The 12,516-nt window shown below is 34.5% G+C and overlaps 2 protein-coding genes across 2 annotated transcripts; one reads left to right on the top strand and one right to left on the bottom strand.

Moving 5' to 3' along the window:
• Nucleotides 1–3,552: 3,552 nt before the first annotated feature.
• Nucleotides 3,553–5,127, top strand: LOC129893142 (NAC domain-containing protein 96-like). Its single transcript, XM_055968636.1, has 2 exons — nt 3,553–4,195; nt 4,821–5,127. Exons 1-2 carry the CDS (start codon nt 3,752–3,754, stop codon nt 5,007–5,009), a joined length of 633 nt encoding a protein of 210 aa, XP_055824611.1. The 5' UTR covers nt 3,553–3,751; the 3' UTR covers nt 5,010–5,127.
• A 707-nt stretch (nt 5,128–5,834) lies between these two features.
• Nucleotides 5,835–12,003, bottom strand: LOC129891896 (uncharacterized). Its single transcript, XM_055967373.1, has 7 exons — nt 10,769–12,003; nt 8,836–9,075; nt 8,249–8,338; nt 7,220–7,369; nt 6,986–7,110; nt 6,519–6,648; nt 5,835–6,374 (listed from the first exon to the last, which is right to left on the bottom strand). The coding sequence occupies exons 1-7, from the start codon at nt 11,453–11,455 to the stop codon at nt 6,249–6,251; spliced, it is 1,548 nt and encodes a 515-aa protein (XP_055823348.1). The 5' UTR covers nt 11,456–12,003; the 3' UTR covers nt 5,835–6,248.
• Between the last annotated feature and the right edge of the window lie 513 nt (nt 12,004–12,516).

Below are 12,516 nucleotides of genomic sequence, written 5' to 3'. Positions count from 1 at the left end.
ATAAATTGGCAGATGCTTTAGCAAACTATGCCCTAGATGAGGGTCCCCTGCAGTCTTATTTGTTTGAGGAGTTGAATGTGCAGATGCGAAGAATCCTAAATAGTGATAAGAGTCAAATTCCTTATCTAAGAATTAAGAAATGTTGAAGGAGAGGGAGGAAAAAGGAAAAGGGACACTGGAGACCCAGGAAAAGGAGAATGAGTTTGGTTTCTTTAATAATTGTTTGTTCATTTTGCAGGTCTACAAACTACACTTATTTGTATCAAAGGCAAAGAAGGCATATCACAAATTTCACAACATTCAAAAAACACACAAAAGCAACAAGATCAACAGAGAGGTAGAATACACACCAAAATCAAACTATACCAAATAAGAATCAGAAGAAACCATCAAATCACTTGGTCTCTTCATCATTTTCAACACTAAGGGGAGAAGAGCACAAAGACGGAAAAAGAAAAAAGACGAGGAAAAGGTTCATCTTCAAAATAAAATTCGACGCACCAAACACACATGCAGAGCAATCAGATGTGAATCAGAAAGAAACCATCAAATCAAATGGTCTCTTCATCATCTTCAACAGTAAGAGGAGAAGAGCACAAAGACAGAAAACTAAAGATGACGAGAATGGTCATCTTCTGACTATTCAAGGCAACAAACACACATGCAGAGCAAAGAATCATCAAAAAAAAAAAGTTAGATCAGGTGTGAATCAGAAGGAAACCATCATAGCAACATCTTTTGGCCTCATCATCATTTTCACAAGAACAGCAAAAATGTCAATAAAGAGAGAAGAAGAAGAAGAACATAGCAATTAGGGCTTCAAATGGGAAAGTGTCTGTAGGTTAATTGCAGTGACTATGTTTTTACCCACAGACTACTATATTTACCTCTTTTACAAATAAGAAAATAGTAACTTTATATAAAATAAAAAAAAAGTATACGATTCGAAATTGAAAAAAAAAATAAAAAAAATCATCCATTCTCCACAATCGATATTAAAATTCTTCAAAACTTTGATTTTAAATTTGATTTATAAAAAATATATTTTATTTGAATTATATATTATTGCAAATGATTGAGTATATCGTTTGAAATTTATATCTCAATATTGAAGGTATCTGGTGAAGATTAGAGTTGATTTTGATAAGATTTGAAGATATAAATGTTTATAGATATGAAGATAAGATACGGAGATTTGAAGATATGGAGATTCAAGGATATGAAAATTCAAAAATATGAAGATTGTATTAAAATTGGAATGATGTCTGCAATATGTATTAAAAATGTATTGTGCACTTATTATAAATGTAATAAGTGTTATAAATTATTCTGGTTAATATCACTGATAATAAAATATATATTATATTATATGTGTCTAATGTTGTTCTAGTTTGTATTATTAAGAAAAAGTGTGATATCTGCAATATGTATTAAAAATATATTATGCATATATTATAAGTGTGATATAAATTATTTTATTTGGTATCACTAAGAAAAATGAGTGATGTAGGCAATATGTATTAAAAATGTATTATAAGTGTGTTATAAATTTATTTTATTTGGTATCACTAAGAAGAATCTGCGAAATGTATTATAAATATATTGTTTACGAATAAAATATGTATTATATGTTTCTTATAAATTATTTTGGTTGGTATCACTAAAAAAGAAGCGACGTTTGCAATATGTATTATAAATATATTTTAAGTGTGCTTGTATTAAAAGAGTATTATACCTGAATTTCAAACATTAATATTTAAATTAGTTTATGTTTTTCAAAATCTATTATATATTTTCCACAATAGCAACTGTGGAATACATAATAATGAATAATATTGAATTCTAAATGTTTTACGACTGTCGTTTATATTGAATAAAGTTTTGAAAAAACTTCAATACAATCTTCAAACCTCCAAATCCAAACCTCAGATCTTCAAGCATTCAAACTTTCAAATCTTCAAACTTTCTATTCTAATTTGTGTAAATATCAACGAATTGTTAATATTATACAAATTTACAACAAAAAACTACAAATCTGCACTCACAAATCACAAAAACCTTCTTCTATTAATAATTTACCTCTTTATAAGTGCACAGCCACAGATGATATTTAATTCCTCCTTTAGAGAATGTGTGATGTCTGCCTGCAAACCAGGGCTGCTCCCACCAAATGTCGGGCATGCACTGATGGGTGGATTGTTAGAATATATGAAAATATATTCTGACAGATGGTAACAGATTGTATATATATTTAGTCTCTAATATATCGATATTTAATTTTCTTTATTATAGTCTAATTATATTTTATATTTTGTGTATATAAACTGATGAGGTTAATGAAATAAATCAACGGGATTAATCTCTTTCATGGTATCAGCTATCTAGGACACAAGCCAAAGGATTAAGACAAACCATCGACATAAGCAGACACCTTCAATATTAACTCTTTGACTCATATTTGCCCTTATTTTTAAAAAATTATTAATTTCATGATATCTTCCTATTGGCCTATTTTAAATCAACCCCAATTTTATTATAATCCAACTCATAATTATGGATCCAACTAAAATTCATACTCGTCCGTCTGTTTGTCCATCTATTAAAAAAATTATTATTTTTTAGTAATAAATTTTTTTCTATCAATTATACAATCGTCTTGTTCATTCCCTCTTTTTTTAAAATCTTTTATTCTTAATTAAAATATCACGGACTCAAACTTGAAATGGACTTAGATGTTCATATTCTTTTAATTTTATTATTATCATGGTAGGGGTGAGAATAGGAGAAAAGTTTATTTGCACTCTTTTATTTTAAATTTTTGATACACACAAAAGAAAAATGCAGTATACATATATAGTTGTTTAATTAAATAATCTTCCATAAAACTAATTATTTTTATATAAATGTCATTATTATTTTCCTCCTATTTTCCTCTCGTTGTCACAAGTTGAAAAAAAATTAAAATTTAAAATGATGGACAAGATCCAAGAAGGAAAAAAAAATGGAAGAGAGAGGAAGTGAAGGAAGGGGGGAGGGTGAGTGTAGGGAGTAGAGGACTAACTTTTTTTATTTTTAATTTACTATTGGAATCCAAATTATATTAAATATTATTTTAACGGAGAAGGACCTAACATGCCCTTAGACTCTGGAATTTGTTACAATATTGCCTTTCATTCTCCTTATCAGTGTGACCCGTTATAAATAAGTGTATTTTTTAGCCAAAAGAATGACGTAGGGGTATTTGGAGTTCAAAAGATGAATGAATGTTAGTTTTGTACCAATTTAAATAGTTGAAGACATTTTAGACTATTCACCGAAAAATAAATAGTATTGACTATCTTATCTATTTATAAAAGGGAAAACTTACTAGAAGCTGAAAATTTAGTCCTAGTTAAATTGAATTACAAATTAGTCCTATTTAGACGCGAACTAAAAAAAGTTAAAACAATACCAAATCCTACCCAAATTTGGTTTTTGGTTTATGGTTTTTAGTTTTCTACAAATGCCTTTTATTTTGGGAATTTCCTTGTCCTATCAAATTAGGACACAAAGAAACCTAAATCAAACAAGTTTAAAAGAATTGTATATTTTTTTTATAGTCCGAACACATCACAAATTCCCAAATCCATCCATCTTACGTAAAACTATAAATACACAAAACAACCTCGTACCAACAATTATACCATAAAAAATAAAAAAATAAACATTTTTCCCTTCCCGACAATCTTCAACCTTGTACCAAACGACGACTATGACGCAAGTACAGGAAAGTACCTCGTATTCAACACATATAGAGGGATTTCGATTCCATCCAATGGACAGAGAATTGATGAAATATCTATTACACCATGTGATTGATAAACATGTTTCTACATTAGTTCCAATTGGGACTGAAGATCTTTATTCAAAAGAACCATGGTTATTTTTTGAAGGTAAAAAAGAGAGGACATTGTATTTTTTTACAGAGTTAAAGAAAAAAAGGAGAGAAAATACGAGGTTTGTTAGAAGCGTTGGAAAAGGTTCATGGAAATCACAAGACAAAGGTAAAGCAGTGTGTAGTGAAAGAGGTTCAATTTTAGGATACAAAAGAAGTTTAAGATATCAACATTTAGGTTCACCAGAAGATGGACAATGGCTTATGAAAGAATATTCACTTTGTGAAGAAGTCAAAAATAAATTGCGTCAACGACATCGTGTAAGTTCACAATCATCATAATTTCCCAAGTTTTTGATTTGAAAAGAAAAAATTGGTATAATTATTCTGTATTCTTTTGATTTTTGACTTCTTTTGTACTTTTTTATCACACTTTTTGTGTTTTCCAAACACCTCTAAAACTAACTGTTTGACTTAGTTTATCTAAAATAACTTATAAGTTACTTTCATGCTTATAAGCTGTTTTAGTGTCTGTTTGACATAACTTATTTTAAGCAGCTTATAAGTCAAAAAAAGTTGGGTAACCCAACTTATCTTTTTTCAACTTATAAGCTGTTTTAGATAAGCTAAGTCAAACATAACCAATTATTTTTTGGGGCTTATTTTAAGCACAAAATGATTTTAAGTTGACATGTCAAATACTCAAAAAAGCTGAAAATAGTTTATAAGTTGTTTCAGCAACTTATAAGTCAACCCAAAGGTTTTCTAAAAGAAAGTTTAAAAGCCAAAAACTACTTAAAATAAGGCAATCTAAACTATGTGCACCCACCTCACTACATTATAAGTTTCTAGTACATTAAAATTTCACCATAGTTTTTTTTTTCTTTTCCTTATTCTTTTTGGCATAATTACTACTAGTATATTAACTCTCAAAAAAAAAATCCAGGGATATAAAGAAAATTACGTACTTTGCCGAGTGAAAAGAAAGAGAGGAGCAGATGATCCAATTACCCAAAAAGAGACAATTGAAAGTGAAGAGCTCAATGCTATTATTGATGATCCTCTCAAGGGCTCCACGGATCCATTCACAATGACTCTATTCAATGAAGATTACAACCGTCAGTTTCTTGGATAGGCTACTATTTTAATGGCTTTTCTATATATATATTAAATGCAAAGTTTTATTAATTTATTCTTAGGATTGTATGGAATGAATACTCGTTTTAATGATTATGCAACACCATTGTTTTGTTGTTGAACAATCTTTTTTTTTGGTTTCCCGCCTGGTGTTCGGAGCCTGTGGAGCCCCGACTAAATTCGAATCACGCACTGCAAGGCCCATTCGGGAGTAGCGCTCCTAACAGAATTTTTTTCATTCCTAAAACTCTAACCCCATAACTGTGGGTGAAACAATCACATCACTGAATCACAACCCATGTTGGTTGTTGAACATTCAATGCAACTGAAACTGAAACATGCTTGATATGGTCACTTCATCTTTTGCATGAAAGAAAACATTTGACAGGGTTCTTTCGAAAAGCAGATATTATTTGGTCAATGATATCACAAGTTTTTAGTGGCAAAGGCCGCTTGACCTTAACCAGACAGAGCAACCACTAGCATGCCTCGAGACTTGAGATATATCCAAAATAAGATGGGATAGATTTAAAAAAAAAATCCTTTTAAGACAAGAAGGGGATTCTCAAACATGAAAAAGAATCCAATGAAGTTGAATGAATTGAACGATAAGCTGTATGAGGTGACAATCTTTACGTTTCTATAAAATCTTCTTACCTACCAATTATTGGAATTTTGTGGCAATGGGGCGCATCTGCAGCAAAATAGCAATGGCACTGGCCAGGTAGAACTTATTGCAACAAATCTGCTCCACTCCTATAACTCCAAGGATTACGAGGGGGAAAAAAACATCCACCCTTTGTCACACTTTGAATGACTAATCTGATTTAAATATTTACAATTAGGACAATAAAACAAAAGGTAAATATTTCATTTTTAGAAAACTAGTCATAACTTCAACAAAGCCTGAAAAATGAAAGGCACAAAAGAGAAGTCCAAACCAGTCAATTTAGAACAAAAGGGATATATAATTACCACAACTTCCCTCCTGCACAACATTGGTGTAACGACCTTAAGACTCTAATAAAAGAGGAAATGGATACAAAAATTAAAAGATCGGCCCCAGAAATATGCTTAACTTTGTGATTAAAGAGCTAATTTCCCCCTTTCTGCCATTAAAGTAAAAAAACCCCAGTAAAGAGATTAGATGAACTATACATGTGACAGTCCATTGCCATGCATAGGCTATTTACAGATGATGGCAGTATTACGTGGCTTTTGGACAGGGGAAATTTTATTAAAACTCAATCCCGCTGTTCAACTGAATGGAGAACGAAGGCCTGCCAGTGTTGCCAAGAGGGGTTTCAACCTTAAGAACCACCCCCGAGCTCCCAACATTTCCATTCCACTTTGACCGCCCAAGCTGCATTTGCACAAGAAAAAGATTTATATCAAAATAAGAAAGAAGCAGGAACATGGGTGAAGCGACATATAACAAGTGAGAGCCCCCCCCCCCCCCCCCACAAAAATAGAAAAAAAAAGAAAGAGGGAAACAGGATTGACTCACAGCTAATGATGCAAACGCAGAAGAGTGTGTTGCAAGTGCACAGCCACAGATGATATTTAATTCCTCCTTTAGAGAATGTGTGATGTCTGCCTGCAAACCAGGGCTGCTCCCACCAAATGTCGGGCATACACTGATGGGTGGATAGGTATAGTGAGAAAAGAAAATGATGAGACAGCAACAGATAAAACTTGTTTCCACATTAAAGAAGGAAGAGATGAACAATACTTATCAAGCGATAAGTGACTGTAAATGTAAGCAGAATGCAAGTGCAATGAACACAATTGCCACATCACAGAGAAAACCAGGAAAAGGCTTATGACAATTGAAGATTTCAGCCTCACATGAAAATATAGAAACCTTCATATTTGCTCATGCCACTGCACCATCAGATGTTGATGCCAACACCATAAAAACAGCAGATAGCAGAAAAGTTCAGTGTTAAATAAATATGAAGCAGCTAGTATTACCTTATTTGAACGGTTGGCCTATACATGAGACCAGATCTCTTCCAAGCTAATGCCTGGGTAACCCCAAAGCTAAATGATTTGTCGGGCCAATGCATCATCGGTGTAAAGCACGTTCCCCATTTATTCTGCATATAATAAGTGAATATTGTTCTTAAATAAAACAACTGATAAAGTGGGAAAAAGTACAGAAATCATCGAATGTCAAATACTTCCTCACATTAAACATCACCTCACCTTGCAAGAGAAACTGAACTTGAGATCCCCCGGGTATTGACCCTGGGCTTGAAGCAAACCTCCACATAGAGGTAAAAAGGCACTGGTGGACAAGCCCTCCCCAGATACGTAAGTGATTTGACCATTTGGAAACTGCAAGTCCATAAACGACTGCAAAATAAAGAGGTTTAATTAGCTGCTAAAAGAAAATACATTTTGAGTAATTAAGCTTGCAAAGAGAGAAAAACAACAGGGTAGAAAAGCATCTGAGATCAAATCCTTGTGAATCAAGTCAGCTACCTAAGTGGAGGATGGTCACATACCCACTAAGCTTCAGAATTGGAAAACAAAAAAGATTATTAGGTTGTCCACAAAAAGCATCTAGAATTCTCTGCACAACAGAAGTTACTGTCTTCCCCTATGCTATGTTCTTGCTTGTGTATAAACTTAGCATGATTACCAACAGACAAGTTAATGAAGATCAATACTTCAACACCACATCCTGAATAAAATATCAGGTTTACAAGTCACCTCCAATCATTGAGTCTCTATTCTAGCACGAGCTAAACGTAACCGAGGCCAAGAAAGTTTAGTGATACAAATAACTGTTTTTTTTCCAGGCCTTCAAAAATTCAAGACATCAGTTTAAGAACTAACCAAGCTTTACAAATCTTTCTGGAAAGAATTAAAGACTTAATAGATCATCGCTGCCAGGGGAATATTACCAGTTATGTCCTCAGCTAGCATATAGTAAAAGAAAAGTAATTCTTCAATAAAAAGAAGTTGCATGCGCAAACATGATAAATAAATTAAGAAGAATGGGAACAGACTCCACAAAATTAGCAGAAATACCAATAGTGTACATGAATATAAAATTCTACTCTTACCAGCTGTGTCCTCAGCTAGCATACAGTCAAAGAAAAGTAATTCCCCAAGAAATAGAAGTGTCATGCGCAAACATGATAAATAAATCAAGAACGGGAGCAACCAAAACTCCACAAAAATAGCAGCAAATACCAGTAGTGTACGTGAATATAAAACTCCACTTACACAGGCCAAAGGATTAAGACAAATCATCGACATAAGCAGCCACCTTCGGTGTTTTGACCACACGGCTGGACAAAGAGAATGCATCCCACGCTGTCCATTGATCAAAAGAGACAAGTAAATAAACATAATTATTATACACACAACAAATGTAAAAATGAGTCATTTTGGTACACAAGGTTATTGAAATCATTCACTCAATAAGGTAATAATTTCTTGACTAAATATGGTACACAAGGACATCAGGCAGGCTTGGTATTCAAGATAAGTTCATGGCAACTCATCTCCAGCAGAGTAGATAAATCATGTGGAAATTAGAGATGCTATATTCATATCGGTACCTTGCTGCTACCCTGCCAATCACTTAGACAAATCTGATTCAACAGTTCATGGCATCTCATCTCCAGCAGAGTAGATAAATCATGTGGAAATTAGAGATGCTATATTCATGAATAGATAGACTTGTGTCTGTACAACAGAACATACTACAATACAACCAGTACACACCCAAACCGGTGCCCAAAAGGCCAAAAGTGCTGGAAGACTTCTCAACACAAGCAAACAATGTTCTAAAGTTACAGTTTGCATACCTTCCTGTCATAGCCATACCAAAGAAGGTGTTGCTTAGACAAGTGAACAGGCAGAAGTAGTGTTGAATCACGGACAAAAAGTACTGGTCCAAGTTGGACAAGGAACAGGGAAGAATTTTCATTTCCTGATGTGGAACTGCCCTGTGATGCCTCTACTCTCCATAAATCTCCTCTAGCAGCCACAGAACTTTCTACATTCCTGGTCCTACTTTCATATGTTGATGAAAAGTTGATTGTACCCTGCATTTGGAGATCAAGAAAGTAAGATCTCAAAACCCACAACAGAGGAGCATAAATCACAACATATTTTTGAAAGGAACATAAATTACAACATATTTCTCACCTCTAGTCAACCCACACTAGTTTAGAACAGATACAATCCCACAACTGGAACCACAGTCCCAATTCATTAAAAAGGAATTGGCAGGGATCAAGAGAATTGTTACTTTACACATGCATGATGAATGACATGACGAACACACAGTCACTTGGTGATCTGTTTGATATTTTTTCTATCTACAGAAGCAAATTGACATTTAAATGCGGATCATCCTAGCCAAGATTCTAAAACAAGGATCACTCAGCATATCAGAAGATAATTGGAAAGTAATTGCTAGTTTAGAATTGGATCAGCTGTGGCTGAATGTCAACATTGATGAATACTTTACTGAAAAACTGATAAACAATAAGAAGCACACAAAGAAGTTCTGAAGCATTATCCAAAAGCAATCTTTGTTGCTTTTGATGCTACAATGTGTCCCCCAATAATATGAAATAACAAGGAAAATCTAGGGCTGTCAACGGCTAAAAATGAAATACTCATTTCTCATATGTGAAACCAGTTTTGTCCATACTACAGTTATCTACATACTGCTCTAGTTTTTTCTAAGGACCGAGAAATCTGTCTGGAGCTGGCCTTTTGGGCCAGCCACAGCCTTTGAAACAGTGGGAAGATGGGCTTGCCCCTTTACCCTTCCCCACTTAAATACCAGATTTAGTTCGCTTGGCGTAGGGCTCGGACCTATGACCAAAGACACAAGGCCTCAAGTTTTTTCAATTGAGCTAAACACTAGGGGCACTACACGAGTCTTTAAGGATTTGAATTTTAGTTTTATTTGGTTTAGATAACAACGCCATGCTTGTTTCCCAGTCAAATTAGCAGTTTTTTATATCACTTCTTTTCCTTTTAAATGTTTCTTGATTTACAAGGATTCCTTGTTTGATTCGGATTAGAGTTCTTTAGCCACCTGTTTTAAACAGAATGGCTTGGTAATTATTCAACTTGTTATTCTCCATAATATGTTGCCTTTGGCTTCACATTTTTCTAAAGGAACTTTCAGGGTTTAGCCTTAGGTCCCCTCAAAGGATTTTCCCTCAGTTTTCCTCTGAGAAGCAAGGAAAATACTTCAACAGGTCTCCTGCCTACATATTCAATAATAGAACTTACCCCACACATTCGAAGGGGACCACTGTCACTACTTATTATAGGGTTAACACCCTAGGACGGAAAGCTAACTATGCATCGGAAAGCAAGCCTTTGACGTCACTATAGGCCAAGCCCAACACCTCTACCACTGCCTGGAGTCCTTGATCAACTAGTGCTGCATTCTAAACCAGTAGACTGTAGGCATACGTCATATTTGCTAATGCTTATAGACAGAGTACAGGCGGAAATATCCGTATTTCACATCATTGCAGCTTAAGTATCTTCTAAGTGCAAAATCAAAATTATACTTACTAAGGGGTGAATCCAACATCAAACTAATGGAAATCTTCATTCCATAAAACTGCACCTTAAGTATTCTATAAAACAAGCATCAACCAAATGTTTGTAACACGCAAAGCAAGGAATCATATTGAGCGCAAAAATGAAGAAATTTATAGATGTGACTAGACAAGAACATAACCCTGTCACTTTTCACTAAAATTTTACCTGTGATCTGCCAAAGTGTTTGAATGCCTTCAAATTAACACCAAAATACTCCTCTTCACTTGGTCTATCTTCCGCAGAATCCTTTTCAGCATAGCCATATCCCCTAAATCTTTCGGCCAACAACCCCAAATCCTCCTGTAGGGTAATATTCAGATCAGCTCTTTGGCTATCTGTCCCAGCCATCAAAGACAATCCTAAATTCTCATCTTGCCGAAAAGGCACTGGCAACTTCCTGAAAAACTGGTGAACCATTCCATTCAAGCAAGCCCCAAAGTCTGCTCCAGCCTGCCCTATTCTGTTTCCAATTTCAAAAATTGATGAAACCCCTGCAATTGCTGAGCTATCCACAGCTATCCCAAAATCCCTCGGAATGAAACTTTGACTTGGCAACTCTACATCGAAAAGCTTGGAAGCTTGCCCTATTCTGTTCCCCATATCAAAAATTGCTGAAACCCCTGCAATTGCAGATTTATCCACAGCTATCCCAAAATCTCTCGGAATAAAACTTTGAGTTGGCAACTCTACATCAAAAAACTTGGAATTTTGTGAATAAGGCCATGGAAACGACGGAGGAGTAATATGCGACTGAATCAAACCGGTAACTCCTTGAGCAAGCTTATCCGCTAAATCCTGCCCATGTCTTTGCACCTCTTCCCATGCTTCAAATGATCTCTCTACAGACATCATTTTCCACTAAAACTTCACCTCCTTCACCAAAATCACCCTTAAATTCCTTTAAAATATATTCAAAATATCCCTTTAATTCCAATCTATAACAAAAGAGCATCAAACCGTACTACTACAACAAGCATCGATCACAACTTAAACAACCTCGCTGATTGTCACCAAATCCATAACAACTTAGATTCCATAAGTAATAGTCTATCTCAAGTTTAACCAACTAAAATCCAAGTTCAGTAATACATAAACTACCAGTAGAAGTTTCCAGAAATATACCAGGATAAGAGAAGCTTCTAGAACTCAGCTCTAGCTCAAAAGCTCATATTGAACCGTTTCCGACGGCGCCGGTGCTCAGAAACAGTGAAATTACCTTATCAGAATCCACAAAACAGAGTAATTACTACTTCAAAAACCTCAAGTTGAAGTTGTTAGGGTTTGTAAAAGACGATTGAAATATGAAATAGATTTTTTTGGCTATTTGGAGAGAGTAGAAAAAAATGGAGGGGGGAAGATATGTTTTGGGATTTTCATGGAGAATAGGGGGTGCGTAATGCGCATACCCTTCTCAGTTAACGCCACGTAAGCAGTGATAACTTGCTGTGGTTCTGAAGATAAAAAAATCTTTTCAAATTGGGCCGACTGGGCCCCATTTTGTCGACATCAAGGCCTTCTATAATTTTCCATTGGGCCTATAGGTCAGAAACCGTGGATTGGTGATCTTAATCCCTTTATAAACACGACATGAGTTATTTTTTTTTTTCTTTGGAGAAAAAAAAATGTTTTTTCCTGGAAACTACCCTATTGAGAAATGGTGAAAAATGTTGGCTTTTAAAGATGTGAATTGGAAATGAAAGGTCGTGATTTTTCATTAAAAGGGTTGTGACTGTTTCAAAAAGTTGTGACTTCTTTAAAAGAGTTGCAACTTTTCTGAAAGACTGTGACTTTTGTGAAGGATTGTGACTTTTTCGATAAGCCACAATAAACACTTGTTCACACTACTCTTTGTTGTCTATAAATAAGGATTTTCCTCTCATTTTTATTCATTGAATTTTCCTTCTCTTTTGCAT

The sequence above is a fragment of the Solanum dulcamara genome, chromosome 6 (assembly GCF_947179165.1).
Source record: "Solanum dulcamara chromosome 6, daSolDulc1.2, whole genome shotgun sequence".
Classification (NCBI taxonomy): domain Eukaryota; kingdom Viridiplantae; phylum Streptophyta; class Magnoliopsida; order Solanales; family Solanaceae; genus Solanum; species Solanum dulcamara.
Note: the sequence above shows the minus strand (reverse complement) of the source record. Positions and strands in the feature narration are given on the sequence as shown.